Consider the following 18,215-nt stretch of genomic DNA (forward strand, 5'->3'; position numbering starts at 1 on the left):
CTCCATCACTGGAGGTTATTTTTAAGAGACTGGACAGCCATTTGTCTGAAGTGGTGCAGGGTCTCCTGCTTGAATAGGGGTTGGGCTAGTTAGAAGATCTCCAAGGTCCCTTCCAACTCTGTTATTCCTTCCTTCCTTCCTTCCTTCCTTCCTTCCTTCCTTCCTTCCTTCCTTCCTCATGTCTTACATCCTTCCTTACATCCTTCCTGTCTAAAAGGATCTGCTTGAGCAGGGGGTTGGACTAGAAGAGGTCCAAGGTCCCTTCCAACTTTGTTATTCCTCTCTCCTTCCTCCCTCCCTTCTGTTCATCCATCCTTCCTGTCCCAAATGGGATAGGGTCTCCTGCTTGAGGTCTTCTAAGGTCCCTTCCAATTTTATTTATTTATTATTTATTTTGTTGCATTTCTAAGCCGCCCCACTCCCACTTATTATTCTATGTTCTCATCTTCTTCCTATTGGTGTATCCATGGAGATGGAGAGGTGAGGTTATCTATTATTGGCAGTACGGTTCTTCATTGCCCAAGGTAAGAAAAATAAAGATGTCACACCTGAAGACAGTAGGTTAAATAATTCAGCCTAGCTCTTTCTTACAATATCCTACTGCTGATTTCCAAAGTTTCCAAATTCCCCTTTCTGCAGAATATAGTCCTCCTGAGGGTAACTCAACCATCTCTTCCTAGTTACTTAAATTAACCTCTTTTGTACAGATACATACATACATACATACATACATACATACATACATACATATATATATATATATATATATATATTTCAAGGGACGCGGTGGCTCAGTGGCTAAAATGCTGAGCTTGTCGATCGAAAGGCCGGCAGTTCAGTGGTTCGAATCCCTGGTGCCGCGTAATGGGTTGAGCTACTGTTACTTGTCCCAGCTTCTACCAATCTAGCAGTTCGAAAGCACGTTAAAAAAAAGCAAGTAGAAAAATAGGGACCACCTTTGGTGGGAAGGGAACGGTGTTCCATGCGTCTTTGGCGTTGAGTCATGCCAGCCACATGACCACGGAGATGTCTTCGGACAGCGCTGGCTCTTCGGATTTGAAACGGAGATGAGCACCGCCCCCTAGAGTCGGGAACGACTAGCACATATGTGCGAGGGGAACCTTTACCATTATATATATCAAAACAGGACTTAAAATAACATCCTTGTAAATGCAATATTCTTCATCCTTCGGAAGGAAGTGTGGGAAATTGTACTGTGCAAGTCATGAGTCACAGTAGTGGCTTTTAACAACGGGCTGAATCGATGGAGGAGGGATGCAGCTTCCCCGTATCTTCTTCCTTCCTTTCCCCTTGCAAGTCTTCTCGTCTTTCTTTTCTAGGAGCAGCGGGGGGGTGCTCCATTCAAAGGTGAGTTTAGCTGAAGCAAACTGCCCCGATGGTAAACCCGAACTGATGGGAGACGTCACCATTGTGAAACACCGCGAGATCGCGCAAAGGCATCAGGGAGAGGTCGCCGGTGGAGAAAAAGAAGATGGTATCCATGACCGAAGATTCATTGTCCAGCTGAAAGAAGCCCAAAGAGGTTAGAAGATGCTGTGCTATCCTGAGAAAAAGAATCGGCTTCTTTTATTTCTTTCGGTAAAATTTATCTACTGTAGGAGAAGGAGTGGCAGAAACTGGGGGCAGAGTTAAGAGAGGAATCAGCCTGAAATCCCTATGTAGCCACAAGTGAACTAAGTCCAACCTCTCTTGAATTCCATGGACCCTTATCTAACTCCAAGCAGAAAGAGAGAGAAAGAGACAGAGGGAGGGAGGAGAGAGAGAGAGAGAGAAAGAAAGGAAGGAAGGAAGAAGGAGAGAGAGAAAGAGAGAAAGAAAGAGGAAGGGAGGAAAGAGGAAGGAAGGAAAGAAAGGAAAGAAGGAAATGAAGAAAGAAAGAAAAACAGAAAGGAAGGAAAGAAAAAGGAAGGGAAGGGAAGGAAAAAAGGAAGGAAGAAAAAAAGAGGAAGGAAGGAAGGCAGGAAGAAAAGGAAGGAAGGAAAAGAAAAGAAAGGAAGAAAAGGAAGGAAGGAAGGAAGGAAAGAAAGAAAAAGGAAAAGGAAAGACAGGAAGGAAGGAAGGAAGGAAGGAAGGAAGGAAGGAAGGAAGAAAGGAAAGAAAGAAAGAAAGAGAAAAAGAAAGACACAGACAGACAGACTACGTCTCCCTTTTTTCCTTGCTTACCTCACATCCCTGGAGAGTACTCAAATAGCTTTGATCCCGGGAATCCGTAAGAAACTTGACTTCCTTTTCCAGGTGCTTTGTGCTTCCATCTGAGCGGGGTCTGCAGGAATAGGACACTTTCTGGGTGGCCAGACTGCTGTGAAGTTTCAAAAAACGGAGCTGGACGGTGTTCAGGCCCCGATACTCGAGCTGGAACAGCCCCCCCAAAAAAGCAGAATGTCAGACTGCATCAAGCTGGCTGAGATATTCCCATTTTTGAAATGATTCTCATCTCGGCTTTTAGAAAACCAGCAAAGAAGGCTCCTAACCCATGGGCAACCCTGAGATTCTGGTTATTTCTAAATTAGCATCCCAACTGATCTAGAAAGCAGTGGGTCTCTTAAAATTTGAGTGCTCCTGGTGCAAACCCTTCTCTTTTAGAAAACCAGGTTGGCCAGCTCCAGGCTCAGTGGACCACAATTTCTCCAACATTTTCAAAGCCTAGGTAGAAAAGTTCTCCTTAACAGTCTTCCCACCATGAATAATAACCCAGTGATTACAATTTTTGGACCTCTCTTGGGAAGCTCCTTGTCCTGGATGAGTTCCAGACAGAAGACATCTTTAGGATGGAAGTTCTATGGTCTTCCATCCAAGAGATGGAGAACATGGTCACTGGATGTCGCTGAACAAGACCACTCAACGGTCACAGTCAACATGGCCAGGGTAAAAGACATTCTAAATACATCAAGAGGATCACGGTATCCTGATGGATAGGTGGTGATAGATCCTGATAGAGAGGGAGCTGTTATGATGGACTACAATGAAGTGATAATTTCCCAGGAAGAAGGGAACACATTCCAAAAAGGGGAGGGAAGACCAGAGGCAGCAGAGTCCAGAGTTAGATAGGAAGTAGAGTAGAGTAGAGTAGAGTAGAGTAGAGTAGAGTAGAGTAGAGTAGAGTAGAGTAACAGAGTTGGAAGGGACCTTGGAAGTCTTCTAGGCCAACCCCCTGCTTAGGCAGGAAACCCTACACCACTTCAGACAAATGGCTATACAACATCTTCTTAAAAACTTCCAGTGTTGGAGCATAGAGGAAGCGAGTTAGTATAGCCACTCCCTAGACCCATGATGGCAAACCTATGGCACACGTGTGGCAGAGGTGGCACGCAGAGCCCTCTCTGTGGGCATAGGCGTAATCGCCAGCTGCTCTACAGTTTCTGGTGAGTGCATGTGCACCGCCCAGCTGGTCTTTGCACACACTGAAGCACTGGAAAACCGAAGATCAGCTGGCTGAGCTGCATTTGCGCACCGGAAACCCGAAGAACAGCTGGAAACTGGAAGACCAGCGCATGAGCATTGGCCAGTTGGTCACGTGCTCCAACACGTACACATTCCGGTTTGAGCACTTGGTGCCGAAAAGGTTCGCCATCACTGCCTTAGACTCTCCCAGGGTTTATTCGTCAAAGAAAGAATAGTGAGGGTTTAATCCGGCAAGATTCTGTCTATTGTGTGTAAGCAATAAAAGAACTGATCTCTGGCCCGGATTGTTTTGTTGTTCTTGGGCTTAGCCTGACACCCCACCACTACAGACAAACTTACCGGGAAACCCTCTGGAAGGGAACTCAACCACTCAAACTTGCCTTCCGATGTATACGATCTCAACCAAGCCTTGAGCGGGACCTGCAAATTTAAAGAAAGTGCAGAGTTCTCTTCTAAAACCTCGATTTTACCGTATTTATCGGAGTAGAAGATGCACCAGAGTATAAGATGCAACTTAGTTTTTGGGGAGAAAAATAGTGGGGAGGGATCTGTCTACCAGCCATTCATCTGGCTAGCGTCCTAGCCAGATGTCTTAGTCTGGTCAGCTTCAGCACATTAGTTTGCTGGTTTTTATCCCCTACGTCGGGATAAAAAACAGCTTCTAAAGCAAAGCTGATCTTTGGAGAGAGAAGCAATGAGAAAAGCAGGCGAAGCGCGGAAGATCGCTTCACTCGCTAACGCCTCATTAGGGCTGAAAAAAAGCTTCAAGAAAGCTACATTCAGAGTTTAAGACGCACCCAAATTTTCAGCCTCTTTTAGGGGGGGAGAAAGTGCATTTTATACTCTGAAAAATACGGTATGTAGAATTATATAAACCGCAGGGGATTAGTCTGCTTTCAGACTCTCATCTCCACCGAAAAAATATATACATTATGGAGCTGCTTCCTATGTTCCTCGTTTTCCGATTCCACCCTAGAAAAGAAAGTGTGGGGTCCAAAAAGAGAGAGATTGCTTGAAACTTTATAGAAAAGTTTGCAGGACGACCCCCCCCACACCTTACCTGATTTTGCACGGGAGAAATACAGGTCTCTCCTCCCGCTGTGAAGTTGCAAAACGCCATCAAAGAGTCTCGGGGGCTGCCTTGATTGGGATCGATGTAATAATATCCTTGGAATGAAAGAGAGAAAATTAATCTTTTTTTTTTTTAGCCCATGCAAAATGCAGAGAAGAGGTGCATTATTTCAAAGGCACACCCAATCGGAACATCCCAACTGGAATTGGGAGATGTTGTGAGTTGTGATTCCATCTGCTTCTTCTATATCCCAAATCCCAGTTTAGGAGCTGATTCCCCTTTCTGTAGAATATAGTCTTCTTGAAGGTAACTCAATCATCTCTTCCTAGTTACTTAAATTAATCTCTTTTGTACAGAGAGGAGAGAGAGAGGCAGACACACACACACACACACACACACACACACACACACACAGACACACAGAGAGAGAGAGAGAGAGAGAAAAAGAGACAGACAGACAGATAAACAGACTGAGAAAGAGAGAGAGAGACACACAGAGAGAGAAAGAGACAGAGAGAGAGAGAGAGAGACAGAGACAGAGAGACACAGAGAGAGAGAGAGACAGAGAGAGAGACAGACAGACAGATACAGACTGAGAGAGAGAGAGACACACACACAGAGAAAGAGACAGAGAGAGAGAGACAGAGAGACAGACAGACAGATACAGACTGAGAAAGAGAGAGAGACACACACAGAAGAGACAGAGAGAGAGACAGAGAGAGACAGAGAGACAGACAGACAGATACAGACTGAGAAAGAGAGAGAGACACACACAGAAGAGACAGAGAGAGAGACAGAGAGACACAGAGAGAGAGAGACAGAGAAAGAGAGAGAGAGACAGACAGATAGACAGACTGAGAAAGAGAGAGAAGCACACACAGAGAGAGAAAGAGACAGAGAGAGAGACAGAGAGAGAGATAGACAGACAGAGACAGAGAGACAGGAGAAAGAGACAGACAGAGGCAGAGAGAAAGAGAGAGACAGAAAGAGAGACAGAGAGAGAGACACACACACACACACAGAGAGAGATAGATATATAGAGATATAGATATAACATCCTTGTGAACATAATATTCTTCATCCATCAGAAGGAAGTATGGAAAATTGTACTGTGCAGTCATGAGTCACAGTAGTGGCTTTTAACAACGAGCTGAATCGATGGAAGGACGTGTCTTCTCCATACCACCTTCTTTCTTCCTTCCTTTTCCCTTGCAAGTCTTCTCGTCTTTCTTGGCAACTTTAAGACTTCTGGACTTCCAACGCCCAGGATTCCTCAGCAGGCCATTGGGAGTTCTGGGAGTTGAAGTCCACAAGTCTTTAACGTTGCCGAGTTTGGAGAGCCCTGGCTTAGGCAACTAAGGGAAAGTCCCGATCCATTCCCAAGTAGCACCTTTATCAGAACCAGTTCAAACGAGAGCAAAGAATATGCAATCTTCCATTCTTCTGCATCCTCCATCACAAGACAAAGCTTTAAAAATCTAGGAGGACCTCAACATTTTCAGGATCATCCAATGAAGGAAGGACCTAGTTTTTCTCACCATCTGATAGGTGGGAATGAACCACCAAAAGCTCTTTGCAGGTAGTAGCTGGGCGGTCCTTGGTGCCATCAGGAGCATCAGTCAGGCGTTTCAGCTCCTGCCGTAAGTTCTCCATAAGTGCCCACACCAGGCTGAAATTCTTGTGGGAAGAATAGACCTATAGAAGTTAAAACAGGATAGGAGAAGTATGGATGCTCTGGGAACTCTGCTGTCGGCGAAGGCTCCCGAGAAGGGCATGGACAGAACAAACGAATAGATCGCTGACAAATCAATCCAGAGTTAAACCTACCCTCAGATCTTCTTTGGAGGCAATCCGAGAAGCTCCGGGTGGTCCAGGAGAACCAGGTTTGCCCTAAAAAACCAGGAGATATTGATAATGCCACCCATGCGTCATGGAGTACAAACAGTCTACCCGTTTTAGGATGGATTTTGAAATGTTTATGTAGTCTACATCGGAGGTGGTAACCCTTTGAGAGCTGCATGCAACAAAATTTCATTTGAATGCATGTCGATTAGTGTACATTCAGAGTGACAGTACAGTTATTCTATCTATGTCTGTCTGTCTATTATCTATTATGTTTATCTGTCTATCCATCCATCCGTCCATCTATCCATTCCTCTCTCTCATCTATCTATCTATCTATCTATCTATCTATCTATCTATCTATCTATCTATCTATCTATATCTATCTATCTATCTATCTATCTATCTATCTATCTAATCTATGTCAGTCTATCCACCCATCTGTCCCTCCATCCATCCCTCTCTCTCTATCCTCTCTCTCTCATCTATCTATCTATCTATCTATCTATCTATCTATCTATCTATCTATCTATCTATCTAATCTATGTCTGTCTATCCACCTGTCCCTCCATCCATCCCTCTCTATCTATCTATCTATTCCTCTCTCCTATCTATCTATCTATCTATCTATCTATCTATCTATCTATCTAATCTATGTCTGTCTATCCACCCATCTGTCCCTCCATCCATCCATCCCTCTCTCTCTATCTATCCTCTCTCTCATCTATCTATCAATCATCTATCTATCTATCACCTATCTATCTATCTATCTATCTATCTATCTATCTATCTATCTATCATCTATCTATCTATCTATCTATCTATCATCTATCTATCTAATCTAATCTATCTAGCTATCATCTATGTCTGTCTGTCTACCTTTCTATCCATCTATCCATCCCTCTATCATCTATCTTCTCTCTCTATCATCTATCTATCTATCTATCTATCTATCTATCTATCTATCTATCTATAATCTATCTATCTATCTATCTATAATCTATCTATCTATCTAATCTATCTAGCTATCATCTATCTATGTCTGTCTGTCTACCTTTCTATCCATCCATCCATCCATCCATCCATCCATCCATCCCTCTCTCATCTATCTTCTATCTGTCTCTGTCTATCTATCTATATCTGGTACTATACTGTTTCAGGCTTGCCTTGGTTTTGTAGAGAAGAAGGCACCTTGAAGAAAATATACAGTAGTTGTCACATGAAGACATGAAGTGTTTCTAGTCCTCCTGGAGGAAAGAGGGGAAGAACGGGGCTAAGAAAAGTGAAGAGGGGACTTAACTCACAGGTAAGCCTACTTTCCCTTTTGGTCCTTGGTTGCCTTCTAATCCTTTCAGGCCCTATTTAAAAGAAAAAAAGTGGGGAAGAGAGTTATCCATATTTGGATAATGTAGAGAAATGTTTACATGCTGCCCAGCATCCACTGTTGAAAAACCACGTACCACCCAGTCAACAGAAGTCCACGGTCCCTCTGGCAAATTGCAAAGACACCAAGCTGCAAAATTTGGCATGCATTTATTACATGTATTTATTATTTATTTATTTATTTGAAGGAAGATCTATGGCAGTGATGGTTAACCTTTTCCGGACCGAGTGCCCAAAGCACACACGTGTGCAAATGCGTGCATGCGCGCGCCCGAACCCCCAAAATGCAATGCGTACATGCCCCCTGCATGTGCCCCATGCCCTGCGCATGCGTGCATGGGCCCCCACCCCTCGTGCATCCACCCCCGGCCCCCCTGCATGTGCCCCGCCCCTGCACATGCACAGCAGAGATCCAAGAACCAGCTGGCGTTCGCGCATGCGCGACAGAACTGAACTGGGGCGACGGCTCACATGCCCACAGAGAGGGAGCACGCATGCTATAGGTTCACCATCACGGATCTATGGGGTGGATTGGGGTGGAGGCCAGCTTAGGGAAACTCCAGAGAAATGCAAGGAGGGTGGGCGGAATCTAAGCAAGGTAGAGGGGGGAAAATACTTACTTTTGATCCAAGGTAGCCCTAGGAAAATTAGGAAAATACATATTTGTGGAAAGCGAAGTGTGGAGGGGGGAGAAAGATAAGTCCAGCTTGACCCATAAAGTAGAGGTGTGTTTACAAAGCATTAGAGGAGAACTGGCACATCCAGATGAGGAATTTAACATGCAGTCAGTTCAATGTTTTCCTTCTCTTCTTTTCATCTCTCCTTTTTAGGAGAGGTGCGGTGGCCTAGAGAGATGGAGCTCTGGCCTCACAGTCAGGAGGCTGTGAGTTCGATCCTAGGTAGAGGCAGATATTTCTCTCTCTCTCTGGGCACAATGAGAATATATCTGCTGAACAAAACTCCGCACTGGCGACAGGGAAGGCATCTGGCCATTCAAGCACTCTGCTAGCTCCATTCAGTTGCCCAGGCTCCCCCCCCCACAAGGGATTATGGGGTTGTTAAAAGAAGATTGTCAACTCGCAAAGCATCCCTGGACTGCTCTCAAGTTGCCATAGGCCAGGGCGGATGGGAAACCGGCGAAATGGCACCGCAGCCCAAAACAGATGCACATCCCACGCTTATCTCTCTCAAGGCTGTATCCCAGGGTTACCTACAGCATACAGCAGCCAAGGGGAGTGACCCTTACAACCTGTGAAATTGCTCTGTTGGTGAATATGATTAATGACACACCCTGTGGGGAGGCGGGGGGGGGGGGACAGGATCATATTGGAGTGTAAATTACGTAGGGTCAGAGCTGGCTTCACTTGGGAACCTGCCGACATGTAGCTCCTAATAAATAACTGGATTATTTTTGAAGCTTGGCTCGAGACTCGTGATTTAATTAGGGCATTGTCGGAACCCTGACAAAGATGACGACTTTCATCTCTCCTTTTTCCTTAACCAAAAAAAAATCTACACAGGAAAATAAAGGCACTTACTGGAACACCAGGAAATCCAGCATAACCTTGGGCCCCGAGAAGGCCAACAGCACCCTGGGGGAAAAAAAGTAAAAAATAATTCAGAAATGGCTTTCATACACTCCTCCCTCAAAAGTGTATCATCAGGCATTTGTTCTTCCTTCTTTGCACTTTCCTACAGGCATAAGATGCAACGGTACGATATTATGGTGCCTAGGTGTGTAAAAGGAGCCTTTGTAGCACAGTGGCCTAAGCACCCTGTTATTAACACAGCTGCCTGCAATTACTGCTGGTTCGAATCTCTCCAAGGCTCAAGGTTGACTCAGCCTTCCAGTTTGTGGGGGCAATAAGCTGGCTTTGCATAAATATACAAAAGTATGAAGGCTATTGCTTAACGCATTGTAAGCCGCCCTGAGTCTCCGGAGAAGGGCGGCATATAAATCAAATAAAAAAAAAAGGAGGGATTTCAACCAGTGCTATGTCAGCATCCGTTCAAGTTAGCTTGAAAGCAGCTTACCTGTTTCCCCTTCGGTCCTAGCCTCCCAGGTAGACCCACGAGGCCATCCTCTCCCTGAAAGAGGCCAACGGAATTCCATGAGGACTGCTCTCTTGCTTAACAATAGAATAACAGAGGCGAAGGGGACTTTGGAGGTCGCTGTGACCGAGGCTTCCTGAGTCAGTAAAACACACGAGTAGTCCCCCAAAAAAACTCTTTTATGGCAACAGCTGTGAATTCTGTTCATTCACAGATGAGTCCCAAATAGTTGTAAAGAGTCCTTCGGGATAAGGCTCGGGAGTCAAGGGTTTCTCTTTCCTAGGGATTGAACGGAGGCAGCTCCGACAGATGCTGTGGACCATTCTTTTGGCCAAGAGTATATTTTACCGATGCAAAAAATGGTTTATAGAAGTAGCAAAGCTGAATCTGCTGAATTGGAGCGCAAACAATATAGTTAAGTTTCTTTTTTCCCCGAGATTTCCCTGTTATCAGTCTTTGACCAATTGAAAAGTTTCAGGCTGTTTGGGAAACGGATCTCTGTGTGCAATTGCTTCATCTCCACATTCTTTTAAGTGATCTTATGCTGGAGTGGTGCATCCCCCTTTGTTGGGGTGGCACTACCTGGCTCCCAGACCCCCCTTGTCTTCCCACATTTCATTCTCCCCCCCTTCTCCCCATTGCAAAAATGTCAGGCGGCCAGATGCGAAGCGATGGTAGCAGGATGTCGGCCGTGACAATATCTATAGTTATGCAGATCCTTGCTTCATTCTGGCAAGATTCTGTCTGAAGGCATTAGATACTCCTACAGAGACCTCTTGATCACAAACTTAGGGTGTTCAAATTCTAGGATGAATATCAGCACCCCGATGTCATCCTCACCTTAAAGCCAGGATCACCTTGGGGTCCAAGAAGCCCTCTGCTGCCCCTGTCACCCTAGAAAAAAGAAGCAAGACATCGGGAAGACTTTGTGGCATGTAAAAAGGTGGATTAGCTTGAAGAAGAATTATGACCATCAGATCATTACGTGGGTAAAGAGGGGTAACTAATATGTATATTCACTAGCCATCAGCACTCACCTTATGCCCCCTGGGCCCTTTTGTGCCCTTCGTGCCCCGAAATCCAGAAGCCCCCTAAAATTGGGGAAGGGAGGAGGAAAAAAGGTGTAAGTTCTTGAGGCTAGGAAGGTTGACTGATCTGAGGGAGGCAAGGGAAGGAAGGAAGGAAGGAAGGAAGGAAGGAAGGAAGGAAGGAAGGAAAGGGAAGGAGGAAAGGAAAAGAAAGGAAGGGAAGGAGAGAAGGAGGGGAGGGAAGGAAGAAGGAGGGAAGGGGAGTGAAGGAAAGGAAAGGAAAGGAGGGAAGGGAAGGAAAGGAAGGAGGGAAGGAAAGGAAAGGAAGAGAAGGAGTAAAGGAAAGGGAGGAGGGAAGGAAAGGAAAGGAAAGGAAGAGAAGGAGTGAAGGAAAGGAAGGAGGGAAGGAAGGAAAGGAAGGAGGGAAGGAAGGAAAGGAAGATGGGAAGGAAAGGAAAGGAAGGAGAGGAGGGAAGAGGAGGGAAGGAAGGATAGAAGAAGGAAAGAAAAGGAAAGGAGGAGGGGAAGGGACTCTGGTGCTAAGAGAGTAAGGTTGCCAGGATTTGGCTACAGATACTAAAAAAAATAAGGGGAGAGTGCCAGCAGGTTCAGAAAAATAATAATTGCTGAAACAAACACCATCTGGAAAAACATTGAAAGGGAAAAAATCACTTTCAGTATTAGGGCTCTACAAATCTGGAGTTTGTTGGAAGGCTGGGCAGGAGCCTAGGAAGGAGAACAAGCAAGGGTCTACCCCGCCCCCCTTGCATTCATGCCAGACTCACAGATATGCCCTGGGGTCCACGGACACCTGGGAGACCCTTTTCACCCGGAGAACCCTGGAAGAGAGAAAAACACCCGTCACTCGTATCATAGACTCCGACCAGTTTTTCAGCTAGGACCTTACCTTACTATCTTAAAGTCTTGCAGGCCAGTGGAAGAAGACGGAATGGCGACTTTTCGTCTCCTACCCTTGGCCACATCTCCTTCTTCACCAGCATTCTTACTCGGGCGATTCTCCTCTGACTTTTCTCCTTGGCTGGCATGACCTCACTCATTCGCCTTGGGCAATGGGCCACGGCCCCTCCGTCCCATGCACTTCAGTGCGGTCAATTTGCAGAAGGAGGGTTCGTCCTGGGTTTTTCGCCACCCAGGACAGTTAGCCACCAACCAATCCCAGCAGCCATAAGCCAAACGCTTGTTAGGAGAAGCAATGGAAGGGGATGGAAACTCCCCTGTACCTATTCTTGCCTCCCTGATAAAGAACAGGAAGGGAAGAGAGGAGAAAGAGGCGGTAAGTAAGTCTACCTACCTTGTGGCCTCTGGAACCTCTTGGAGATCGAGAACCGGCTTTACCACGCTTGCCCTGGGGGACACACACAAACACACAATTCCATTAGCTTCAGCAGATGGAGAAAGAGAAGGAACATCTCAACCTCAACTCTTCAAACCGTCACAGAGCAAGATGGCTCCTTGGGGGAGAAAAGAGACCAATTCTTACCTTTCTGCCAGCTTTACCCGTCTTTCCGATTCTCCCCTCATGCCCCTGTTCACCCTAAGAAGGAGAAGGACAAATGAAAATGGAAATATATATATTTATATTTTTGTGTATCACTGTTCGAAAAGATGCATCCCTTTTTTGGGACAGGCTGAAAGCATCCTTCTACATTTTTCAAGGATTCTGTTCAGGAAATAAGATCTGGCTACGGAGGGATTTTTCCTCCCATTTTAAGAAAAACTCCAGAACAATTTCAAAAGCTGGTCCATTCATACCTTTGTCCCTTTGCTTCCTTTCTCGCCAGCTACACCTGGTGATCCTGGAACCCCCTGAAAGACAGAGATGAAGCAAGAAGGTCTAAGACACAGGTGTCCAACCTTGGCAACTTGAAGACTTGTGGACTTCAACTCCCAGAATTCCCCAGCCGGTAGAGTCTGGCCTTCAGCAGCCAAACAACCAGAGTTCCATCATTGGCCAAGAAGATGTTTTGGGAAAGCCTCTGGGCTGGCTGGGGAATTCTGGGAGTTGAAGTCTACTAACAAATCTCAACTCTTCATTCACTCTTGCAAACTACTGCAGCCCAACGATTCTTCTGAAAAGCTGGATTTTCTTTTTCGTTTTTCCAGAAATACTGAGAATCACATCAAGAACAGCTCATTTCAGAGAATACCTTCCTGGACTGTCAGCACGAGAAACCTACCTGTCAGGCCTGGAAGCCATCTTTTGCATTGGACTTCCAGGCCTGCAATATTTAGTGCTGTGGGAAACTGGGAGGGAGGATTGTATGGAGCTGGGGAGATATGTAGTCAAAATAACATTCCTTTCTCAGAGAGTCAAGGACATCCTGCCCTGCACCTGGAGGGCTGGAACTGGGAGGCATCTCCAGTTGGGATGGTGCTTGGATTGAACCATGTGATGGACCTGTGGGTGCTGGGCAGGGACTTGGACTTTCCTTTGGGTGGGGAAAACCTGGAAGCTTTCAGATTCGGGTTTTCCCAGATGTGCCAATATGACATTTTATTAAATGGAACCTTTGAGGAACTTCAAGCCTCGGAGTCTTCTTTCATTGAGGGTGTTTCTTGGAACCCTGATACTAACTTTGGCAATGAAGAAAATTTGCATTTTGGAATTACAATGATATTTGAGATATCATTTGAGATATTTGTGATATTTGAGAAGTCTGACAATGATTGCAAACCTTTCTTGGGGAAGAGAAGATGGCTTTTCAGTGTGCTGAGAAAGTGGGGGGGAACCCAGATATAAAAAAAGCTTTAAAAGGTGTTACGATGTCTAATCTAGGTACTTTACCTGAGGACCAAAATTCCCTGCTGATCCGGGTTCTCCTTTTCCACCTGGAGGACCCTAAAATGAGAACCTGGAGTTTAAGAGCTATCTGAAGTACCGTGTTTCCCCGAAAATAAGACCCTGCCTTATATTTTTTTGAACCCCCAAATAAGCGCTTGGCCTTATTTTCAGGGAGGTATTATTTTGGGGTGCATGGAGCAAGACGGGGATCCTTTTGCTGTCTTACCTGATTTACAGCTTTGTTTCCCTAACTCTAACCAGAGAAAATGGTGGGGACTGGCTGCGCATGCAGTTAAATATTTTCGGGGAGGGCTTATTTTTGGGGAAACAGGGTATTATACTACTGAGCTGCCACAGAGAAGCAAGACAGGGGCCCAGCAATTTATTTAAAGCATTTTGACGGACTCAGATGCATCTCCATTTAGAAGTTCTTCACACCAGAGGGGGGGGAAATCCTGTAGGTAAAATCTACTTGCTGTCAGCGCTTCAACGCTGGCATAGAGAGCAGAGGAGAGAGAGATAAGCTCTGAACTTTTGCCTGCTAAATCCCTTTGAAGTCGGGTTGTCGTGGAAATGAGGAGGGGGGGACATTCCTGGGAAATGACGAGACAAGAAGTCTGAAGAATGACTTGGAAGATAGCCAATGAGAAGCAGAGATTTGGGGATCGGAAAGGGAGGGATTGGGGGGCAAAAGGTCAGTCTTGTCCGCATCGAGTCATGATCCGGTGGCTGTGCTCAATTAAAGAAAAGATTTCCTTAAAGATTGACAGTTTGGAAATTCATTTATTTTGAGATAGCATCGAAGTCTGACACTTACACCCACTCCCCTTTCTCCAGGCATTCCTCTTTGACCTGGTGGCCCAGCGTGGCCCTAAAACCAGAAGAAGAGTAAATAGACTCGTGTGAGATTTTGCAAAACGTTGGGGACAATTGCAACCCACGCCAGGCATTCTATGCTTTGAAGTCAACAAAGTGGGATGTGTTCTGATGTAAGAAAGTATACAGCACAGTCTTAGTCCCAGCAAACCTCTTTAATTCATACGGCTGTGAATTATTGTCATTCCCAGTCTGAAAGGCTTCTCAAACAGTCTTTCAGAGTAGTGTTTACAAACACTCACCTTATCTCCCTTGGAATGCTGCCAGAGAACTAATTGCCACACGCAGGGCAAAGCCAAACTTAGCACAGAGTCAAACAGAGCGTTTCCAGAGCTTTTACTGACCAGATGAACTAATCGCTTCCTGTAAAAGCTCACATCCCGTTCGCTTCTCTTTTATGTCTTATGGGAGGGGCCAATCATCTCCAAGCCTTACTCCCAAGTCGACCCTGTTTCCTTAATTGTTCCTGGCTCCTGGCAGCTCTGCGCATGCGCACACTGGGAACAGGCTCACGCTGTTCTTCTGCCTCTCTGATGTCAGACTCCTGACAAATAATTTACTAAGACTGTATTACTATTATTCTTCTCTTCCTTACTAGTATCTATCTCTTCCCACTTATTACTATAACCATGTTGCTTGTTTCTTTCAATTATATTGTTTTTACTTGTTTCCTAGTATGATTTGATAGCTTATTAGTAACCTTGACTATCACTACGTGTTGTATCTTTCTATTCTTGATGAATGTATTTTATTCTCTGTATGTACACTGAGAGAATACATACCAAAGACAAATTCCTTGGGTGTCCAATCACACTTGGCCAATAAAGAATTCTATCCTATTCTATTCAAATGTTATGAAGGTGGACAAATCCAATCATGTTCAACCAACAGAGATGGTAGATACCTGCAGCCCACCAGTTCCTTTCTCTCCCGTCATTCCTTGGTCTCCTTTCTGGCCATCAAGACCTTGAGGACCCTGAATTCCCTTGAGGCCTACAGGACCTGATGACCCCTGCAACACACACAAAAAAACAACCCACCAAATGGTAACACCCTCCACAAAAGAATGAACCAAGCTCATAAAGGAGACACCCCATCACTTCCTTCTCTATTAGAACAACTAGACACAAGGACAGTTTTTTCCCGAACGCCATCACTCTGCTAAACAAATAATTCCCTCAACACTGTCAAACTATTCACTAAGTCTGCATTACTATTAATCTTCTCATCGTTCCTATCACCCATCTCCTCCCACTTATGACTGCATGACTGTAACCTTGTTGCTTGTATCCTTACGATTTATATTGATATTGTTTCCTGATTGCTTATTTGTACCCTATGACTATCATTAAGCGTTGTACCTTATGATTCTTGATGAACGTATCTTTCCTGTTATGTACACTGAGAGCATATGCACCAAGACAAATTCCTTGTGTGTCCAATCACACTTGGCCAATAAAGAATTCTATTCTATTCTGTTCTGTTCTGTTCTGTTCTGTTCTGTTCTGTTCTGTTCTGTTCTCTTCTCTTCTCTTCTCTTCTCTTCTCTTCTCTTCTCTTCTCTTCTAGGAACTCAGCTTGGTAACAAAGACCATTTTCCCAACAATCTCTGCCCTTAACCTTAAAATCCTCTAAATTACAAATCGGTTTGTTAGCCCTTCCTTACCAAAGATCCAGGTGATCCCTGATCCCCCTTCTTCCCATTTTCTCCTGGAGATCCCTGCAAAAGATCAAGGGGAATACTGTACGTTTTCTGTTTGGATCTCTTCAAGCCACGTTTGGCCACATAGACATGTCAGATTCTCAGATTCTACCCAATGATCCTTTAGTTCTGGAAAAGCATGAAGATGGCGATGGATGAGAATTCTTTATCTCCTACTGGACAAGTGCAACTGGAACTATTTTTTTTTTTTTAAAAAGGAATTTACTGGTTGGATCAGGTTGTCTTCAGCTTGTCAACTTTGAGCAGGACTTGTGGGTGACACTCACAATATTCCAATCAAGAACTTCAAATGCTCCATTTGACACAACTTACCATCATGCCAGCTATTCCCTTTGACCCCTTCTGACCCAGAGGACCTGGATTCCCCTAAAAAGAAAAGCATGGTAGATACTCAACAGTGGCTTTAGATTACTTTACTATCTTGCACTTTGAACTATGTTGCTGGAGAAGACTCCTGCGAGTCCCTTGGACTGCAAGGCGATCCAACCGGTCAGTCCTAGAGGAGATCAACCCTGACTGCTCTTTAGAAGGCCAGATGCTGAAGAGGAAACTCAAATCCTTTGGCCACCTAATGAGAAGGAAGGACTCCCTGGAGAAGAGCCTAATGCTGGGAACGATGGAGGACAAAAGAAGAAGGGGATGACAGAGAATGAGGTGGCTGGATGGAGTCACTGAAGCAGTAGGTGGGAGCTTAAATGGACTCCAGAGGATAATAGAGGACAGGAAGGCCTGGAGGAACATTGTCCATGGGCTCGCGATGGGTTGGACATGACTTCGCAACTAACAACAACACCATCTTGCAAGTTTTGAGTGAAGAAGGCACTAAGGTGAGAGTATCATACATGTTGTACACTCCACAAAAATTCTAGTCCAAGCCAACCTCCTCTGTCTTCTCTCCAGCTGTTCAGGATCTGCACCTTTCAACATGCATCACCTTCAACATGCAAGAGCTGCGGTGGCTCAGTGGGTAGAATGTGCAGTACTGCAGGCTACTTCTGCTGATCACCGGCTGCCGGCAGTATGGCAGATCGAATCTCACCAGGCTCAAGGTTGACTGAGCCTTCCATCCTTCCAAGGTTGGTAAAATGAGGACCCAGATTGTTGGGGGTCATAGGTTGACTCTGTAAGCAGCCACAAAACTAGCATATGTAGTTGAATTAAATGTTCTGTTTTCTTCTGAAACTTTTCTTTTCTTGGACTTATCCATGGTTGGCCTACCAGGGGTTGAACAGCTCAATAAATCATGTGCCGGCAGGTGTCGCACATTGGCGGTTGTGACGCATATTTTGAGTGACAGGGAGCTGGAGCAGAGGGGTGAAAGAGCCACATGCGGCTCCAGAGCTGAAGGTTGCTGACCCCTGTTCTATACCTTTAATCCTTCAACGCCTTCTGGTCCAGGAAATCCCCAGCTTCCTGGTTCTCCCTGTAACACAAAATACAGTATCCAAATGATGAAATAATGCTCAGGTTTTCTTACAACTCAAAAGTGAATAAGTAAAAGGCAGAAAAAGACGATGTTATGGTATGGTCCATCGAAGTTCAGGAGAACATTAAGGGATTCATGCAGAATGAAAGGAATTTTATAAGAAACCAAAAGGCCCACTAGATACCACCTGATATCCTCGGATTCCTTCTGGGCCAGGCATCCCAATCACACCAACTTGTCCCTATAGAGAAAAAAGAGAGAGAGAATTAGTCCTTTCAACAAACTCTCTGGAGGAGATCCTATTTGACCTGTTCTCTTTCCTCTTAAAGAAAGGTCCATCATCATCATGATCATCATCATCAGAAGCTCTAGGGCTGTGTTTCTCAACTTTGGCAACTTGTAGATGTGTAAACTTCAACTCCCAGAATTCACACAACTTAAAATTGCCACGGTTGAGAAAGACTGTTCTAGGGCCAAGTAAGAAGCTGTGAACTTGCAAAGCATCCCTGGCCTGCTCTCGAGTTGCCATAGGCAAGGGGGATGGGAAATCGACGAAGCAACACAGCAGCCAAAGACAGGAGCACATT

The 18,215-nt window shown here is 45.1% G+C and overlaps 1 protein-coding gene across 1 annotated transcript; it reads right to left on the reverse strand.

Annotated features, from left to right (window-relative positions):
- Window positions 1–1,161: 1,161 nt before the first annotated feature.
- LOC117676308 (uncharacterized) lies at window positions 1,162–17,885 on the reverse strand. The gene is made up of 23 exons (XM_034435693.3): window positions 17,816–17,885; window positions 17,572–17,625; window positions 16,515–16,568; window positions 16,146–16,199; window positions 15,384–15,491; window positions 14,421–14,474; window positions 13,607–13,660; window positions 12,574–12,627; window positions 12,302–12,355; window positions 12,113–12,166; window positions 11,586–11,639; window positions 10,810–10,863; window positions 10,613–10,666; window positions 9,755–9,808; window positions 9,259–9,312; window positions 8,341–8,358; window positions 7,642–7,695; window positions 6,323–6,385; window positions 6,034–6,190; window positions 4,484–4,590; window positions 3,763–3,843; window positions 2,185–2,373; window positions 1,162–1,524 (listed from the first exon to the last, which is right to left on the reverse strand). The coding sequence occupies exons 1-23, from the start codon at window positions 17,846–17,848 to the stop codon at window positions 1,375–1,377; spliced, it is 1,662 nt and encodes a 553-aa protein (XP_034291584.3). The 5' UTR covers window positions 17,849–17,885; the 3' UTR covers window positions 1,162–1,374.
- Window positions 17,886–18,215: the final 330 nt, after the last annotated feature.

Source organism: Pantherophis guttatus, chromosome 16 (genome assembly GCF_059756535.1).
Source record: "Pantherophis guttatus breed Tessera chromosome 16, ASM5975653v1, whole genome shotgun sequence".
In the NCBI taxonomy this organism is placed as follows: Eukaryota; Metazoa; Chordata; class Lepidosauria; order Squamata; family Colubridae; genus Pantherophis; species Pantherophis guttatus.